Genomic DNA, 14,637 nt, shown 5'->3' on the forward strand with positions numbered 1-14,637 from the left:
TTCTGCTGAGTTGCTCAAAGAAAATTGTGACCTAAACACCTCAGGTGGCCAGTTGAGGAGCACTCAGAAGCAGTGCGTGCTGGATGGGTTTGCATCAGTACTTTCTAAGCCACTTGAGTGTACTACTGCACCTGCAGCAGAGAGCTGCATTGGGACTTCCCACACAGAAAAATCTCTCTCTAAGACTGACAGGCATGAGACATCTGCTCATCTTTGCATGAGCAATCGGACCCATAACAGTACTTTGGGGGTAACCTTTGCTGACCACCTTCTGAAAGTGCTAGTTGACTGGCATTCTGAGCCATTGGTTTCATACTTTGTCACTAACCCAGAAAAACCCTGACTACAGTGAAATAAAAGATTGCAGAAGGTCTTGTTTAAATTAGGTCAGGTGTGGAGATCTTGTTGTAGTCCTACAGAATTATAGCAGGTTAGATGGCTAACCAATCTGTCAACATCTAAAGTAACAGTTGGACTTCCCATAGGTTGTAGCTTGGAACAGAACAGAATCAAGCATACACATTTTAACTGCCAATTGCTTAAACAGCGGACTTATGCTGGGTGCTTCAACTTTGCGTATTCTAGGCAGGAATTTCATAGGCTGGACCAATGATGATACAATTGCAGCCAAACAGCTTCCCAGAAATGTGTATCTACAGAATACACCTAGGATGAAGGAGCTGCGGCAGTGAACAGGCCCAAAGGAGTAACATAACCACTGCCTATTCCACTGCTGCTTTCCATTCCTAATATTTTATTCCTAAACTTGGTATTTTCTAGCCATAGAAACACCCTTGCTGCAAGAGGTTTTATTTGGTTAATGGCTGACAGTAAAAGAAAACCATGAACTATTGAGTTGTAAGGTATCAACTATCTCAATGAGTTATCCAATTTAATGTAAAGCAGTCTGTTGTATAGCTTTTGATCACTATTGCGTGTATGTGCTCTCTTAAGAGATATATATATATATATATATATATATATATATATATACACTTTTTTTTTTTTGTATATTCTCATTCTTGGATGAGATACCTTTGTTGTCTTTACGGTCTATTGTTCCTCCACGTACTAGCCCTGATGAAGGGGAGACATTTCTTCCGAAACATGTTTGATTTACCTGTGGACTGTCAACTTCAATAAACTTCTTATACAGGATCCCCAACTCAAAGCTCTAAGGCCCAGGGCATCATCTTTGCCTGTGGCTTTGTTTTAATGGAAAGTCCAACTGTGTTTAGTAGACTAAAAATCTACCACATTTCCCTAAAATGGCAGATTTACTATTTTGTATTTTTTATAAAATGTCCTTTTGTAGAGATATATAATTTATGTGATGAACAGGAAATTAATTTTTGTTTGGCATAAACAATTCTTTCCAAGTTGCTCCATCGTTTTCTGAAATTTTGAAATCTAATTATCCACCTATTATATTTATATATCTGCAGATTCATTGGAAGTAATTTGCGAATCATTCCAGCACACAATAATGCCGATGTTGTTAAAAGCATGTTAACAGTGGTCAAGGCAAGTATGTCATATCTTCCTCATTTTGTATGAATAATATGCCAACCCTGCTATACAATAGCTGAATTTGAAGTCCACGACATTGGGAGAGTTTGCGCTGACTTGCTGAAATAAGGGCTGAGGTAAACATTTTATATAATCTATTTTATTGATCAAGGTCAAGTTGGTTATTTCACAACAAATGCACAAATTCCTCATCTACCCTAGCAACATTACGTTTTCTTGTCACGCTAGTCATCAGATCTACCTCCCTACATATATACATTTATAGCAAGCAATGGCCCATTGTGGTGGGAAAGATATGGACATTCATAATTCCCTTTCATTTGTACAAAAGGTACCTATCCAACTGTGCAGTCCTGGGAGTAGTTGCCTTTTTAATAGTTCTGTGTTGTCAAAACCTTTTATGCGTAACACATAATAAAACCACAATGCACGGTAACCCAAGGCTCTTTGTGTGGTGGCATTAGAACCTAGCATACCAATGTATAACAGTAACATGTAGTACACTAAAAAGCACGTGCTATTTTTCATGAGTTGCTATGTGTTGGCAACCCAACAAAAGCACTACAACAGACTAGAAAGGTGTGAGGTGGTCCTTAGTTCTGACTATTCCATCACAAAGCACCATCTGTATAATTAAAATAAGGAAGGTCTGCACAATTATACCCCAACGCAGAGAAGTATATTAGCATTAACCTGCTGTGATTGCTGGCTGTGCAAACAGGTATGAATAGCTGTGGCTGCTGACAGCCTGTCATTGCACTGTACAAGCTCTGCGGCTGCTGCTATCTGCATTTAGGCTGGCCATACATTATTCTGTTTTTTTTTTTCTTTTTTGTTCAACGAGCAGGTCCTATGGACCTGGCTGAATTTTGATTCATATATGGTCACCTTTAGCTGTCAATGTCAGCCACAAGAATCAATAAATTCTTGCAGCTTGGATTCACAGAGTGGCTTAATGCCCATGCAAATGATGCCTAAACAGCACTGACACCATTCAGCATCTACCTGCAAGTTATAGCTAGCCCTAATGGCTATAGCTTTCCTGAGATAGGATGCCCCCAGCTGCCTGGAAAGTTACTATCAAGTAGTCTGGCTGCTCTCCTTAGGACATTTTCCAAGGAAAAAAAACATTACAAGCAGATTTTACCTTTTACATAAACTGGCCACTGCAGACTAGGGCCCCAGTAGTTTTAAACTATACTATGCTGTTTGAAAAAATATTGTTACTTGTAGGCCTTTTCTGTCACCCATGACGCTTGGCTGAAATATCCCCAGTTTAAATTCCTACATTCAGGCTTATTTCCAGGACCTGGGTTACACCAAAATGGCTGCTAAACCTTCTTTGAAGCAACTAAAGTGATAATCTCATTAATTTTCCTCAAATGAATCTCCATGACCATTTTGATGTAGCCCAAAACGGAAAATTGAATGACTGTTACTGTAATTTTCCCTTCCTGACTAGCTGCATGTCAGCACAGCTGGGTAAGTGCCCCCCCCCAATGCTTCCAGGACCTAACTCATACATTTGAGCCCAACTGCAGCCTTAGTGCTCTGTAACTAGTCCTACCAAGCTGGGTGGGAAATGTGCTGACATGGAAGGAAAGGAAAATTACGGTAAGTATCTGTCATTCAATTTTCCATTTTCCTGACAGCTCCATGTCAGCACAGCTGGGAACTAACTAGCCACACAAGGGAGGGATAATATTTCACATGCCTCAATTCTGGCTAAAAAGCAGAAGCCAGGATGCCTCTGCCAAACTCAACTATCATTAAGACTGCTTCTATACAGTAATGAGCCATGAATGTATATATTGACCCGCATGTAGCTGCCTTGCAGATTGTGAGCAGCAGCAGGCTGAGTGTGCCCAGACACTAAGTCGAGACCCTTTGGGTGGACAGAAGTGATCCCCCCCTGGCACAGCCAACCCTTTCAGCTTGTAGGCCACGGAGATGAGCTTCACCAACCAGGAGGCAATAAAAGCCATAAAATCATTACACGCGCCACCTGGAATGACAAACGTGCTCCGACTTCCTGATGCCAGATGTCGCCTTGATGTTAAATTTTAAAGCTTGACCCACATCTGATGGGCTAACTTCTTGGGTATGCCCAAGAGGGATGTAGGAAGGACAACTTTCTGTGTGATATGGACTATGAATTCTTAGGCACGATCTTGAGCATCAGCATGAGTACCACCCTATCTAGGATGAACGTAAGACAGGGTTCTTTAAACCCCAGGGCCGCTAATACAGATACTCTTCTGGTTGATGTGATTGGCACCAGGAAAGCAGTTTTCAGCGAGAGATGCCACAAGGTCCCACTTTGAAGGCATCTGATGCAAGTCCAGCACCAATGGGAAATCCCACTTCACAAACAATCCCTTAGGTAGGTTTCAACCAAGTTGCAGCTTGAAGGACAGTATAATTGAGTGTTGGATGCCCACTGTATGCCGGTGAAGGCAGAGATAGTGGAAATGTGGTCCCATAGAGCACTTGCACATAAACCTAAATCAAGCCCTGCTTACAGAAACTTCAGAATGTGACAGCCCAGTGTAAAACCTTGATCAGCAGCAATCCTGTGAATTTCTGTCATATTCTACTATAGGCACTCTTAGTGCTGTTCTTCATTGCTTTAATAAGAGTATTCACAACCTTTATAGAGCCTGAGATCTATTAGCCTCAGCCTCTCAAGACCCAAGCCAAAGTCGCATTCATTCAACACCTGACAAGCTCAAACTCATGAAGAATCCGATCTTACTGGTAGAAGGAGTGGATCCTTGGCACTCATTAGGAGGGGCAGAGGGTACCTAGGTCCCTTCAACCAATCTTGGATCACCATCAGAACTATCAACTTCCCCTGCCACAGCCCCAGCAGGAAGCTGAGAATCAGAGGGAGAGGCAGAAAGGCATAAGCTGTCCTGGAGATCCATTCTGCGATCAGCACCTCCACTGCTTGTGGATGCTGGACCCTGGAATGGAAAGCAACTCTTTATGTTGACTGAGAATGTGAACAGGTCTACCTTTGGAAGTGATTACCAAGCTCTTTATTTCTCAAAAGACTTACGGCAGTCTGGGCTATTCATTGTCATCCAGGATTCTCCTGGACAAATTGGTTGCCTAAAGATTCCCCCAACTGGGCATATAGGCAGAAGATAGCTGCAGGATATTGACTTGGACCAATAGAATCAGAGAAACCTGCTTCAGGAGGGAGATATTAAATGCCCCCTTGTTTCCGGATGTAGACAACAGTCGTCGTGCTGTCTAACCACCAGGTTAGGTCCACCTTGGATGATGTCACTGAAGGCTAGGAGAGCCTGAAATTCATTTCTTAACTCCTACTTTTCTGGTGTCTTACTGCACCACCAGCCACTAGGTCGTCAGATGAGAATGACATCGCAGAAGATTCGGCTTTTCCCACTACAAGTTTTGGCTCGCTTCCATACGGGGCGTAATCCATATCTTCTGATGTCAGCCTTCTGACTGCTACCAGTCCAGAAACCCAACTTGATAGGGGGCGAGAGTTCAACTGAGTCTACCTGACCTGCTGGATCTGAGATGTGAAGGATGAAAGATTTCCCAAATATGGCCTGAAATGCCTGCCTTTGAGTGACTATGTATCTGTCACCAAAGCTGTACCTATGTCGAAGGAGGGACCAAGTGCCCATAAGACATGTATGGTTGGCACAATTCCAAAATACCAGAATGCATCCTGACATGAAGCTCTTCGCTGACTTCTTGTACTGGCTATTTCTTTGACTCCTAGCCAGAAATGAAGAAGCGACCCTCTGGAGTGTGTGTGGAAACGGACTCTTGAACTCCAGTCTCCTTTAACTCAACAGATGTTTATCTTGAGGCAGTAAATCAAACCGACCACTATTAATGCAGACTTCACCTTCTAAGATCAAAAACAATGTAGTTATTGAGTACATCATTGAAGGTCATAGCATCTTCTAATGGTAAAGTCATGTATCTGGCCAATCCCATAAGGGACACACCGACCAAAGGGCTGATTCAAAACCCTTGACATCCTGCTGTGACAACATGCTCCAATCCTGTTAAACAGGCATTTTTATTCAGTCACCATAAGGGAATTGTCAAGCCATCCTCTGGGGGCACTTGAAATACTTCCACAGGTTTGCTTCTATTTAAAGGAATTTCATCAACCTTACAAAAGGAGGAATCCATAACATGGACAAAGGTCATCCTCATCTTCTTGTTCAGAAGGGACTGATGAGGATTGATTGGCTTGAGGAGGCACTGAGACCAGTTATAATGGCCCTAAAAGGAAAACTGGACATTGCCAGAATAGATGGCTTTTCCAGAAGGTGAATTCAGCAATTCCTTTGCTTGACCACATGCTTAAATAATTGTGACAATTTGGTCACCCTCATCTTAATCAATGTCTACTTAAACAAAGCAGGAATCATGCACTAATGTTTGTCCACATGTTCTTTGGATGAATCGGGCAAGGGCTGATTTGACTGAGAAGGTTCTGAAACTGCTGATTGGCAGAATATATGACCGCTTCAGAAGGTGAGTGGAAGCAACTCCTTTATCACATTTATTGACCATGTGGTCCGTACATTCTAAATTGTTAGGTGTCAACGTCTTTATCCCTGGTTGCTTGAACCAGCAGGGCTCACACAGTCATGCTCACCTGAATCTTCTTTTGGAAGATTCTGAGGAGGAATGTTTACCTGGAAGGCTAGGAGACTGCTCGTTGATAGAACATTCCTTTAGAGTGTATTAGCCTCATGTGACAACCTGTTAGGTGTCGTCTTTATCCTTGGTTGCTCGAAAAAAGCAGTATTCATGCAGTCCTGTCCATCCACATCATCCTCTTTGGAAACTCTGAAGAGGGATGCTTCACCTGGGAAGACTAGGCAGCTTCTCATTGCCAAAGCAGATAACCCTTCAAAGGATAAGTGGAATCCATTCCTTTAGTGTTGACAATGTGTTTATTGAATGGGACATCCTGTTAGGTGTCATCATCTCTATCCCTGGCTGCTTAAACCATCAGGATTCATAGTCATGCTAGTTTGCCTCTTCTTTTTTCTAGAGTCTGAAAAGGCTGTCTTGCCTGGCATGGCTATGAGACTTCTAATCACCAGAACATATAACCCTTTCACAGGGTGAGTGGAAACAACTCGCTTTGAGTGCACTGGCCACTTAATGAATGTGACAACGTGTTTGGTGTCATCATCCTCATTTGTGGTTGGTTGAACAAAGCAAGATTCATATTTTCTTTTCCTCTTTGGAGAGGCTGTTCTGCCTGGGACGGCTATGAGACTGCTCCTTGTTAGAACACGTAACACCTTCACAGGATGAGTGAAACACTTACATTCATGTTTATCTGTCTTCTTTTTTGAAAAGTCTTTAGAGGGTTGTCTGGCAATGAGCAGTCTCAGAGCTTTCCCAAGCAAGACTGGATAATCCTTTCACAGGGCTTTGCCTGCTGTTTAAAGCAACTAAAAAACCCAAAATCATAATTTAATGAAGTAGAAAATAGCTTGGCTCAGTAACAAACCCTAAAGGGTTAACCACTGCTAGACAGATGCTGATACTTCAGCTTCCAACCATAGCCCTGAAGTCACCAGGTGGTTAATGAACCAAACCTTGCCCTGCCAGAGAACAGGACATGATGAAAATGTTTTGTTAAGAAAAGCAACAAAAAAGGTAGGAATCTGCATCAGAATTACAATAATATTCTGAAATATACACAAGTCATCCAAGGGAATTGCTGACAACATAAAAACCTTCTCAAATATGAGAAGCCACCAACAGGTAATGCCATGTGTGAACAGACAAAGTATTACTTTATATACCTATTATACAGAGTACAATCTGTGGAGGAGTTCAGGGTATGGACAGCAGCTACAGGAATCAAGGCACAACAATAGCCAGCAATGCAGCATTCATTTGGATACAAAGCATTTTTACATTTAGCTCACCCAACCTCCGCCATCCAACTGTAAACACTGGCGCTGCGTGGGTGTGCATGCCTAGAGACTCTGCTTGAACCGCTGCTTGCTTCACATGGACCCAGCGGACCCCAGAAAAGGCTGTTAGCTGCAATAAAAGCCACCCCGAGGACCAGCAGTGGAGCTCCCTGGATTGTGGGCCATTTAGCTGGTACACCAGGGACCGCATCTAGCTGCAATCCACATGCATGGATGGACAGCCAGCCCTTTAGATTGGCCAGGTAGAGGAGCACACCTAGGTCCTGCACGAGAGGAAAAAAGAGGAAAACTGAAGCTGCAGGTGGACTCAGGCCCTTACCCAGCTGATGACATGGAGCTGTCAGGAAAGTATGCTATGCAAAGGGGCTACAGCAGTGTGATCCTTGTGGGAGTATGCAGTTTTAAACTCTTGGCTTCACATTTGCAGCTTTTGAATCAAGCAGTGTGCCCAACAAATGCCCTGGAAATAAGCCGATTGTAAGGGTGCAGACAAATCAAGCTTTCTAGTCTGTCCTGGAAGTGCTGCCTGAGAAGAACGGGATTTCAAATCCTTGGACTACTGCAGTGGCTGTGGGGGTGCTGACAGATCGGCAATCCGAGAGGTAAGTACAGTGGGAACCACAGGAAAAATGTAATGGTGAATGAACACTTTAATACTGGCACTTTCTTATTATTCGCCCAGACGAGGATAACATAGGCCTTTGCCTCTTGGGCTTTCAGTGTGACAACTCACGCATAGGCAGATGTGTTGTGGATTTCTGCAAGGTATAAGAGACCAGGTAGCGATCTGTAGCATGTCTGAGCATTAGCTGGATCTTGTTTTAAGATGGCAGTACAGAAGAAAAGAGATTATAAGAAAACTTTGGCTGAAAGGAAGGCAATGCTGGGCTCCTTAGTTACATAGTTAGTCTGGCTGAAAAAAGACAAAAGTCCATCCAGTTCAACCATGAAAAAAAAAAAGTTATAATCCTATACCCACAGTTGATTCAGCGGAAGGCAAAAAAAACCAACAAAGCATGATCCAATTTGCTCCTGTTGGGAAAAAATTCCTTCCTCCGAGAGGCAATCGGATATTCCCTGGATCAACTTTACCTATAAATGTTAGTATACAGTTATATTCTGTGTATCTAGGAAAGAATCCTGGCCTTTTATACAGCAATCCACTGAGCTGGCCAGAACCAACTCTTGAGGGAGCCTATTCCACATTTTCACAGCTCTCACTGTGAAGAAAGCTTTCCGTGTTGGGAGATTAAATTTATTTTCCTCCAGACGTAAAGCGTGCCCCCTTGTCCTCGGTGTAGAGCTATTCACCCTGAGGTCATCACAGAGTTCACTATATGAACCACTGATGTATTTATACATGTTGATCATATCCCCCCTTAATCTCCTCTTCTCAAGACAGCATAAATTCAGTTTCTCTAATCTTTCCTCATAGCTGAGCTCCTCCATGCCTTGTATCAGTTTTGTTGCCATTCTCTGTACTTTCTCAAGTTCCCCAATGTTCCTTTTGTGAATTGGTGCCCAAAATTGAACTGCATATTCCAGATGAGGTATAACTAATGATTTGTACCGGGGTAATATATCTCTCTCTCTGGAGTCTATACCTCTTTTAACCGCATGCCGCCCAGCCACTGTACATGTACGGCGGCAGGGCGGCACTGGTAGGCAAAACGACGTTTTAAAACGGACCCCGCAAAACAGGTAGGGGGCGCGCGTGAGGCGCGCGCCCGCCCTGCCTGTCCCACGGGTGTCCGCAGCGGGTGTCAGCCGCCAGGTCACGGCCGGTTTTTACCGGCCGTTTTCCCGCGATGAGCTGTCATCACTGTCACAGAGCAGAGCTGCATTGTTTACACACAGCCTGCTCTGTGACAGTTCCCCGACAAGCTGAAGAGGGAGAGAAGAATTTTTCTCCCTCGATCAGCTCCCCCCCCCCCCCCCCCGTCCAGCACACACCCCCGCCCCCTAGTAAAACACTCCCCTTACACAGTAAAATCCTAAAAATGTTAACCCCTTCCTCCCCAGTGACAGTACAGTTTCAGTGTTTTTTTTTCACTGATCACTGTATTGGTGTCACTGGGGATGTCGGTGACCCCAATCAGTTCCCCCCCGTGTCAAAATGTCCGCCGCAGTCCCGCCATAAGTCGCTGGTCTCTGCCGTAAGTCCCTGATCGCTGCCATAATTCGCTGATCGGCGCCATTATTAGTATAAATAAAAATTAAAAATCCCAGTATCTTTCCCGCCATTTGTAAACGCTATAACTTTCACGTAAACCAATTAATTTACATGTATTGGGATTTTTTTTTAGCAAAGACATGTCGTAGAATGCATTTTGGCAGAAATTTATGACTAAATTTGATTTTTGCATTTTTTTTTTACTGGACATGTTTTATAGCAAATAGTCCAAAATATTGTTTTTTTTTTCCCTAAAAATTGTCAGCCTTTTTTTTTTATAGCGCAAAAAATAAAAACCGCACAGGCGATCAAATACCACCGAAAGAAATCTCAATTTGTGGGAAAAAAAAGGATGTAAATTTAATTTATGTACCGTATTGCATGACCGCGCAATTGTCCGTTAAACTAGCGCAGCGCTGTATAGCAGAAAAATGGCGTAAATTGCAGTATTTATACCATAGTTTGTAGACGCTATGACTTCCACACAAAGCAATCAATATACACTTATTGGGATTTTTTTTTTACCAAAAACATGTAGCAGAATACATTTTGGCCTAAATTAATAACCAACTTTGAGTTTACTATATATTTTTTATAGCTGAAAGTAAAAAATATTGTTTTTCTTCCAAATTTTTGGCCTTTTTTTATTTATAGCGTGAAAAATAAAAAGTGCACAGGTGATCAAATTACACCGAAAGAAAGCTCTATTTGTGTGAAAAAAAGGACGTATATTTCGTTTGGGTGCAGCGTTGCATGACCGCGCAATTATCAGTTGAATAAGTGCAGCGCCGAGTAGCAAAAAGAGGCCTGGTCATTAAGGGGGGTAAATCCTCAGGAGCTCAAGTGGTTAATACAAGAGAGGATTTTGTTCACTTTAGAAACCGCAGCTTGGCATTGCATGCCATTATTAAGCTTGTGATCTACCAGAACTCCCAGATTCTTCACCACTGATTCCAATTGTACCCCCCTAGTATGTATAATGCATGCATATTCTTAGCCCCCAAAAGCATAACCTTACATTTATCAACATTAAACCTCATTTGCCACATAGTTGCCCAATTAAACAGTGCATTGAGGTAGTCTTGTAAATTGAAGACCTCCGGTAAGAACGTTATTCCACTGCACAGCTTGGTGTCATCTGCAAAAACTGAAATGGGATTTTTAATCCCAGACCCTATATCGTTTATAAATATATTAAAAAGTAAGGGTCCCAACACTGAACCTTGGGGTACACCACTGATGACCCCAGACCATTCAGAGTATGAATCATTAACCACTACTCTCTGAATACGATCTTTTAGCCAATTTTCTATCCATTTACATACAGATTTTTCCAAGCCCGTAGACTTTACCTTACACATTAGCCGTGTGTGGGGAACTGTGTCAAACGCTTTTCAAAATCCAAGTATTCCACCGCCACCCCTCTGTCCAAAATTTTGCTCACCTCCTCATAAAAAGAAATCATATTTGAAAACCTCTGTCTTTCATGAATCCATGCTGTTTTTTAAAATATTTTTTTCCAGCAAGAACTCATCTATGTGGTCTTTTAGTAAACTCTCTCCAGTAGCTTCCCAACTATAGAAGTTAAACTAACAGGTCTGTAATTACTTGGTAAAGATTTTGACCCCTTTTTAAATATTGGCCTTAAGCCAATCCAGTGGTACTATGCCAGTCATTAAAGAGTCCCTAAAAATTAGAAGCAATGGCTTTGAAATGACAAGAGCTCCATTCTTTAAGGACCCGTGGGTGTATGCCATCCGTTCCAGGTGCTTTATTCACCTTTATACTGTCTAAATATTTTTTGATCATATCAATTGTGAGCCAATGTGGATCATCTGGAGCTGTGTCAATACCATGCCCATTATGGACAAGAGCTCCCCCATGCTCCTTTGTATACACAGAGCTGAAGAAGGTATTGAATAAATTTGCCTTCTCTTTGTCGCCAGTCACCCACTCTAGATTATTTTGTAAAGGGCCTACATGCTTGGACCAGACCTTTTTACCATTAATATATTTGAAGAATTTTTGGCGGTGATCCTGCTATCTTTTGCAATCTGTCGTTCGTTTTCAATTTTTGCGGCCTTTATTTCCTTTTTGCATATTCTGTTATATTCTTTGTAATGTTTAAACGATGATAGCGTTCCTTCATTTTTATATTTAATACTCCAGTCAATTAACGGGTAGTTGAAATCCCCCATTATTATCACTGTCCCAGCCCTTGCAGCCCTTTCTATCTGTGCAAGGAGCTGAGTTTCCACCTCCTCATTAACACTTGGAGGCCTATAACAAACTCCAATGAATACCTTTGTAGTATGCACTCCTATGTGCAGTTCCACCCATAATACTTCAGCTTCATCACACTCTTCATCAACTGGGTCCTCTTTCACACTCGTTCTGAAATCACTTCTCACATAGAGACAGGACTAGTAAGTACAGTTGTGTTCAAAATAATAGCAGTGTGTTGAAAAAAAGCGAATAAAGCTCAAAATCCTTCTAATAGCTTTTATTTCCATACACACAAATGCATTGGGAACACTACACATTCTATTCCAAATCAAAACATGAAGAAAAATATATCAAATTTGTGTTGTTCCTCTAAAAAAAAAAATTGAAGAAAAGTGAATATTAGACTGTTCAAAAAAATAGCAGTGTTTGTATTATTCTTTACAAACTCAAACATTCACTATATAAACTGAAAAATGTTTGACGATTTTGCTTTCCTTTGAATCACTTAATTAATATTTTGTTGTATAAGCACTGTTTCTGAGAACTGCTGTACATCTGTGTTGCATGGAGTCAACCAACTTCTGGCACCTGTGAACAGGTATTCCAGCCCAGGATGACTGGACTACATTCCACAGTTCTTCTCTATTTCTTGGTTTTGCCTCAGAAACTTCATTTTTGATGTCACCCCACAAGTTTTCTATTGGATTAAGATCCGGGGATTGGGCTGGCCACTCCATAACGTCCATCTTGTTGGTCTGGAACCAAGATGTTGCACGTTTACTGGTGTGTTTGGGGTCATTGTCTTGTTGGAACACCCATTTCAAGGGCATTTCCTCTTCAGCATGACCTCTTAAAGTATTCTGATGTATTCAAACTGATCCATGATCCCTGGTATGCGATAAATAGGCCCAACACCGTAGTATGAGAAACCTCCCCATATCATGATGCTTGTACAACCATGCTTCACTGTCTTCACAGTGTACTGTGGCTTGAATTCAGTGTTTGGGGGTCGTCTGACAAACTGTCTCTGGCCACTAGACCCAAAAAGAACAATCTTACTTTCATCAGTCCACAAAATGTTGCGCCATTTCTCTTTAGGCCAGTCAATGTGCTCTTTGGAAATTGTAACCTCTTCAGCACGTCTTTTTTTTCAACAGTGGGACTTTGCGGGGGCTTCTTGCAGATAGCTTGGCTTCACATAGGCATCTTCTAATTGTAACAGTACTCACAGGGAACTTTAGACCTTCTTTGATCTTCCTGGAGCTGATTGTTGGCTGAGTCCTTGCCATTTTGGCTATTCTTCTATCCATACGAATGGTAATGTTTTCGCTTTCTTCCACGTCTTTCAGGTTTTGGTTGCCATCTTAAAGCATTTGCGATCATTTTAGCTGAGCAGCCTATCATTTTCTGCACTTCTTTATATGTTTTCCCCTCTCCAATCAACCTTTTAATCAAGGTACGCTGTTCTTCTGAACAATGTCTGGAACGACCCATTTGCCTCAGAATTTCAGAGAGAAATGCACTGTAACCAGCATGTACATCATTTGCTGCCTTTCTTCCTTAAATAAGGGCAATAATTGCCACCTTTTTTTTCAAAGAATGAATGACCTCACTAATAGAACTCCACACTGCTATTATTTTGAACATGCCCCTTTCAATTAGTGATTCAATTACATAGAATCAGCAGCATGAATGTTATGACTGTTGGGTCTGTTGGATTTCTATTAATCTACTACACCTGGTAATAAATTATTTGTTTTTGGTAGAAATGATATTTCTACATGGCAGTGATTGATCAGGTTAGTGATGTTTGACTGCTATTATTTTTGAACACAACTGTATGTGTTTTTTTTTTCATACAGTGACAATTAGTGGTGAAACTTAGTTTTAATTTGGTAGGGTGAAGTTCCTCTTTAACATGTTAAAGGTTATAGCATGGTCGGATCTAGGGGGTGGGGGGGGGGGGTGCTGGGGTGAGCTACCTCTCTCACCACCAGTGACCCCCCCCAGTCTACTGCACTCCCTTGGGTGACCCCTGTACACTGCCTAGCTTACCCCTGTACACTATCCTAAAAACTGCTGATCCTATCCTCTGCCCTGCTGACCCCCTGTACATTGCCCTGCTGACCTCCCATCCTCTGTGCCCCTACATTTTTTTTTTTTTTTTACTGCACCCCCACATTAGACAGGATAGATTCATCCCTGGCTTATGAGAGATTTTTGTGATTGGGTTTACAAAGGCTTGGATAAAGAACACAAGCCATTGACAAGGCTGTTCCACCTGTATGCCATAAAAGTTTTATTTTTATTTTTTTTAGATGCACTAGACAAAAAAAAAAAAGTCATACTTTGATCCATTGTGCTGACTCTTTTACAGGCCACATGCAAACCTCATATTGAAAACATTTTGGACAGGCTTCTGCAAGCTAAAATGCATATTGTGGAAAACAGCCCAGTGTGGAAAACACTTAACCAGATGTGAAACGACAGCTCAGTGAAAGTGCATCATTACCTGTTGTAATTACATATAAATTGTTTAAATGCATGTTTGATTCATTTACTAATTGTTAACATGCCCATGTTATGTCAGGTTTAGATCAGCAACATAATTCCTGTAGTATTCACTATTCGCTTTGCTAGAGGTCAGTAAACACTGTACCTACCTTATGGAGGTAAATTCAGTGTGATTGTTTTATTGAATTGCACATTTGAAAAAAATGTGTCTTTCTGCAGCCTGAGCTGCAATCATTC

At 41.8% G+C, this 14,637-nt stretch overlaps 1 protein-coding gene across 1 annotated transcript in view; it reads left to right on the forward strand.

The window, feature by feature from the left end:
• The window catches only part of CUNH1orf146 (chromosome unknown C1orf146 homolog), a 40,963-nt gene extending 26,326 nt beyond the window's left edge, over window positions 1–14,637 (forward strand). The window contains exons 4-5 of the mRNA XM_089668939.1: window positions 1,446–1,524; window positions 14,264–14,637. Of these exons, the coding sequence (XP_089525065.1) occupies window positions 1,446–1,524; window positions 14,264–14,368 (184 nt within the window). The 3' untranslated portion in view covers window positions 14,369–14,637. The remainder of the gene's footprint in view (window positions 1–1,445; window positions 1,525–14,263) is intronic.

The sequence above is a fragment of the Staurois parvus genome, unplaced genomic scaffold (genome assembly GCF_062004578.1).
Source record: "Staurois parvus isolate SC_StPar_1 unplaced genomic scaffold, SC_StPar_1.0 ptg000066l, whole genome shotgun sequence".
Taxonomy (NCBI): domain Eukaryota; kingdom Metazoa; phylum Chordata; class Amphibia; order Anura; family Ranidae; genus Staurois; species Staurois parvus.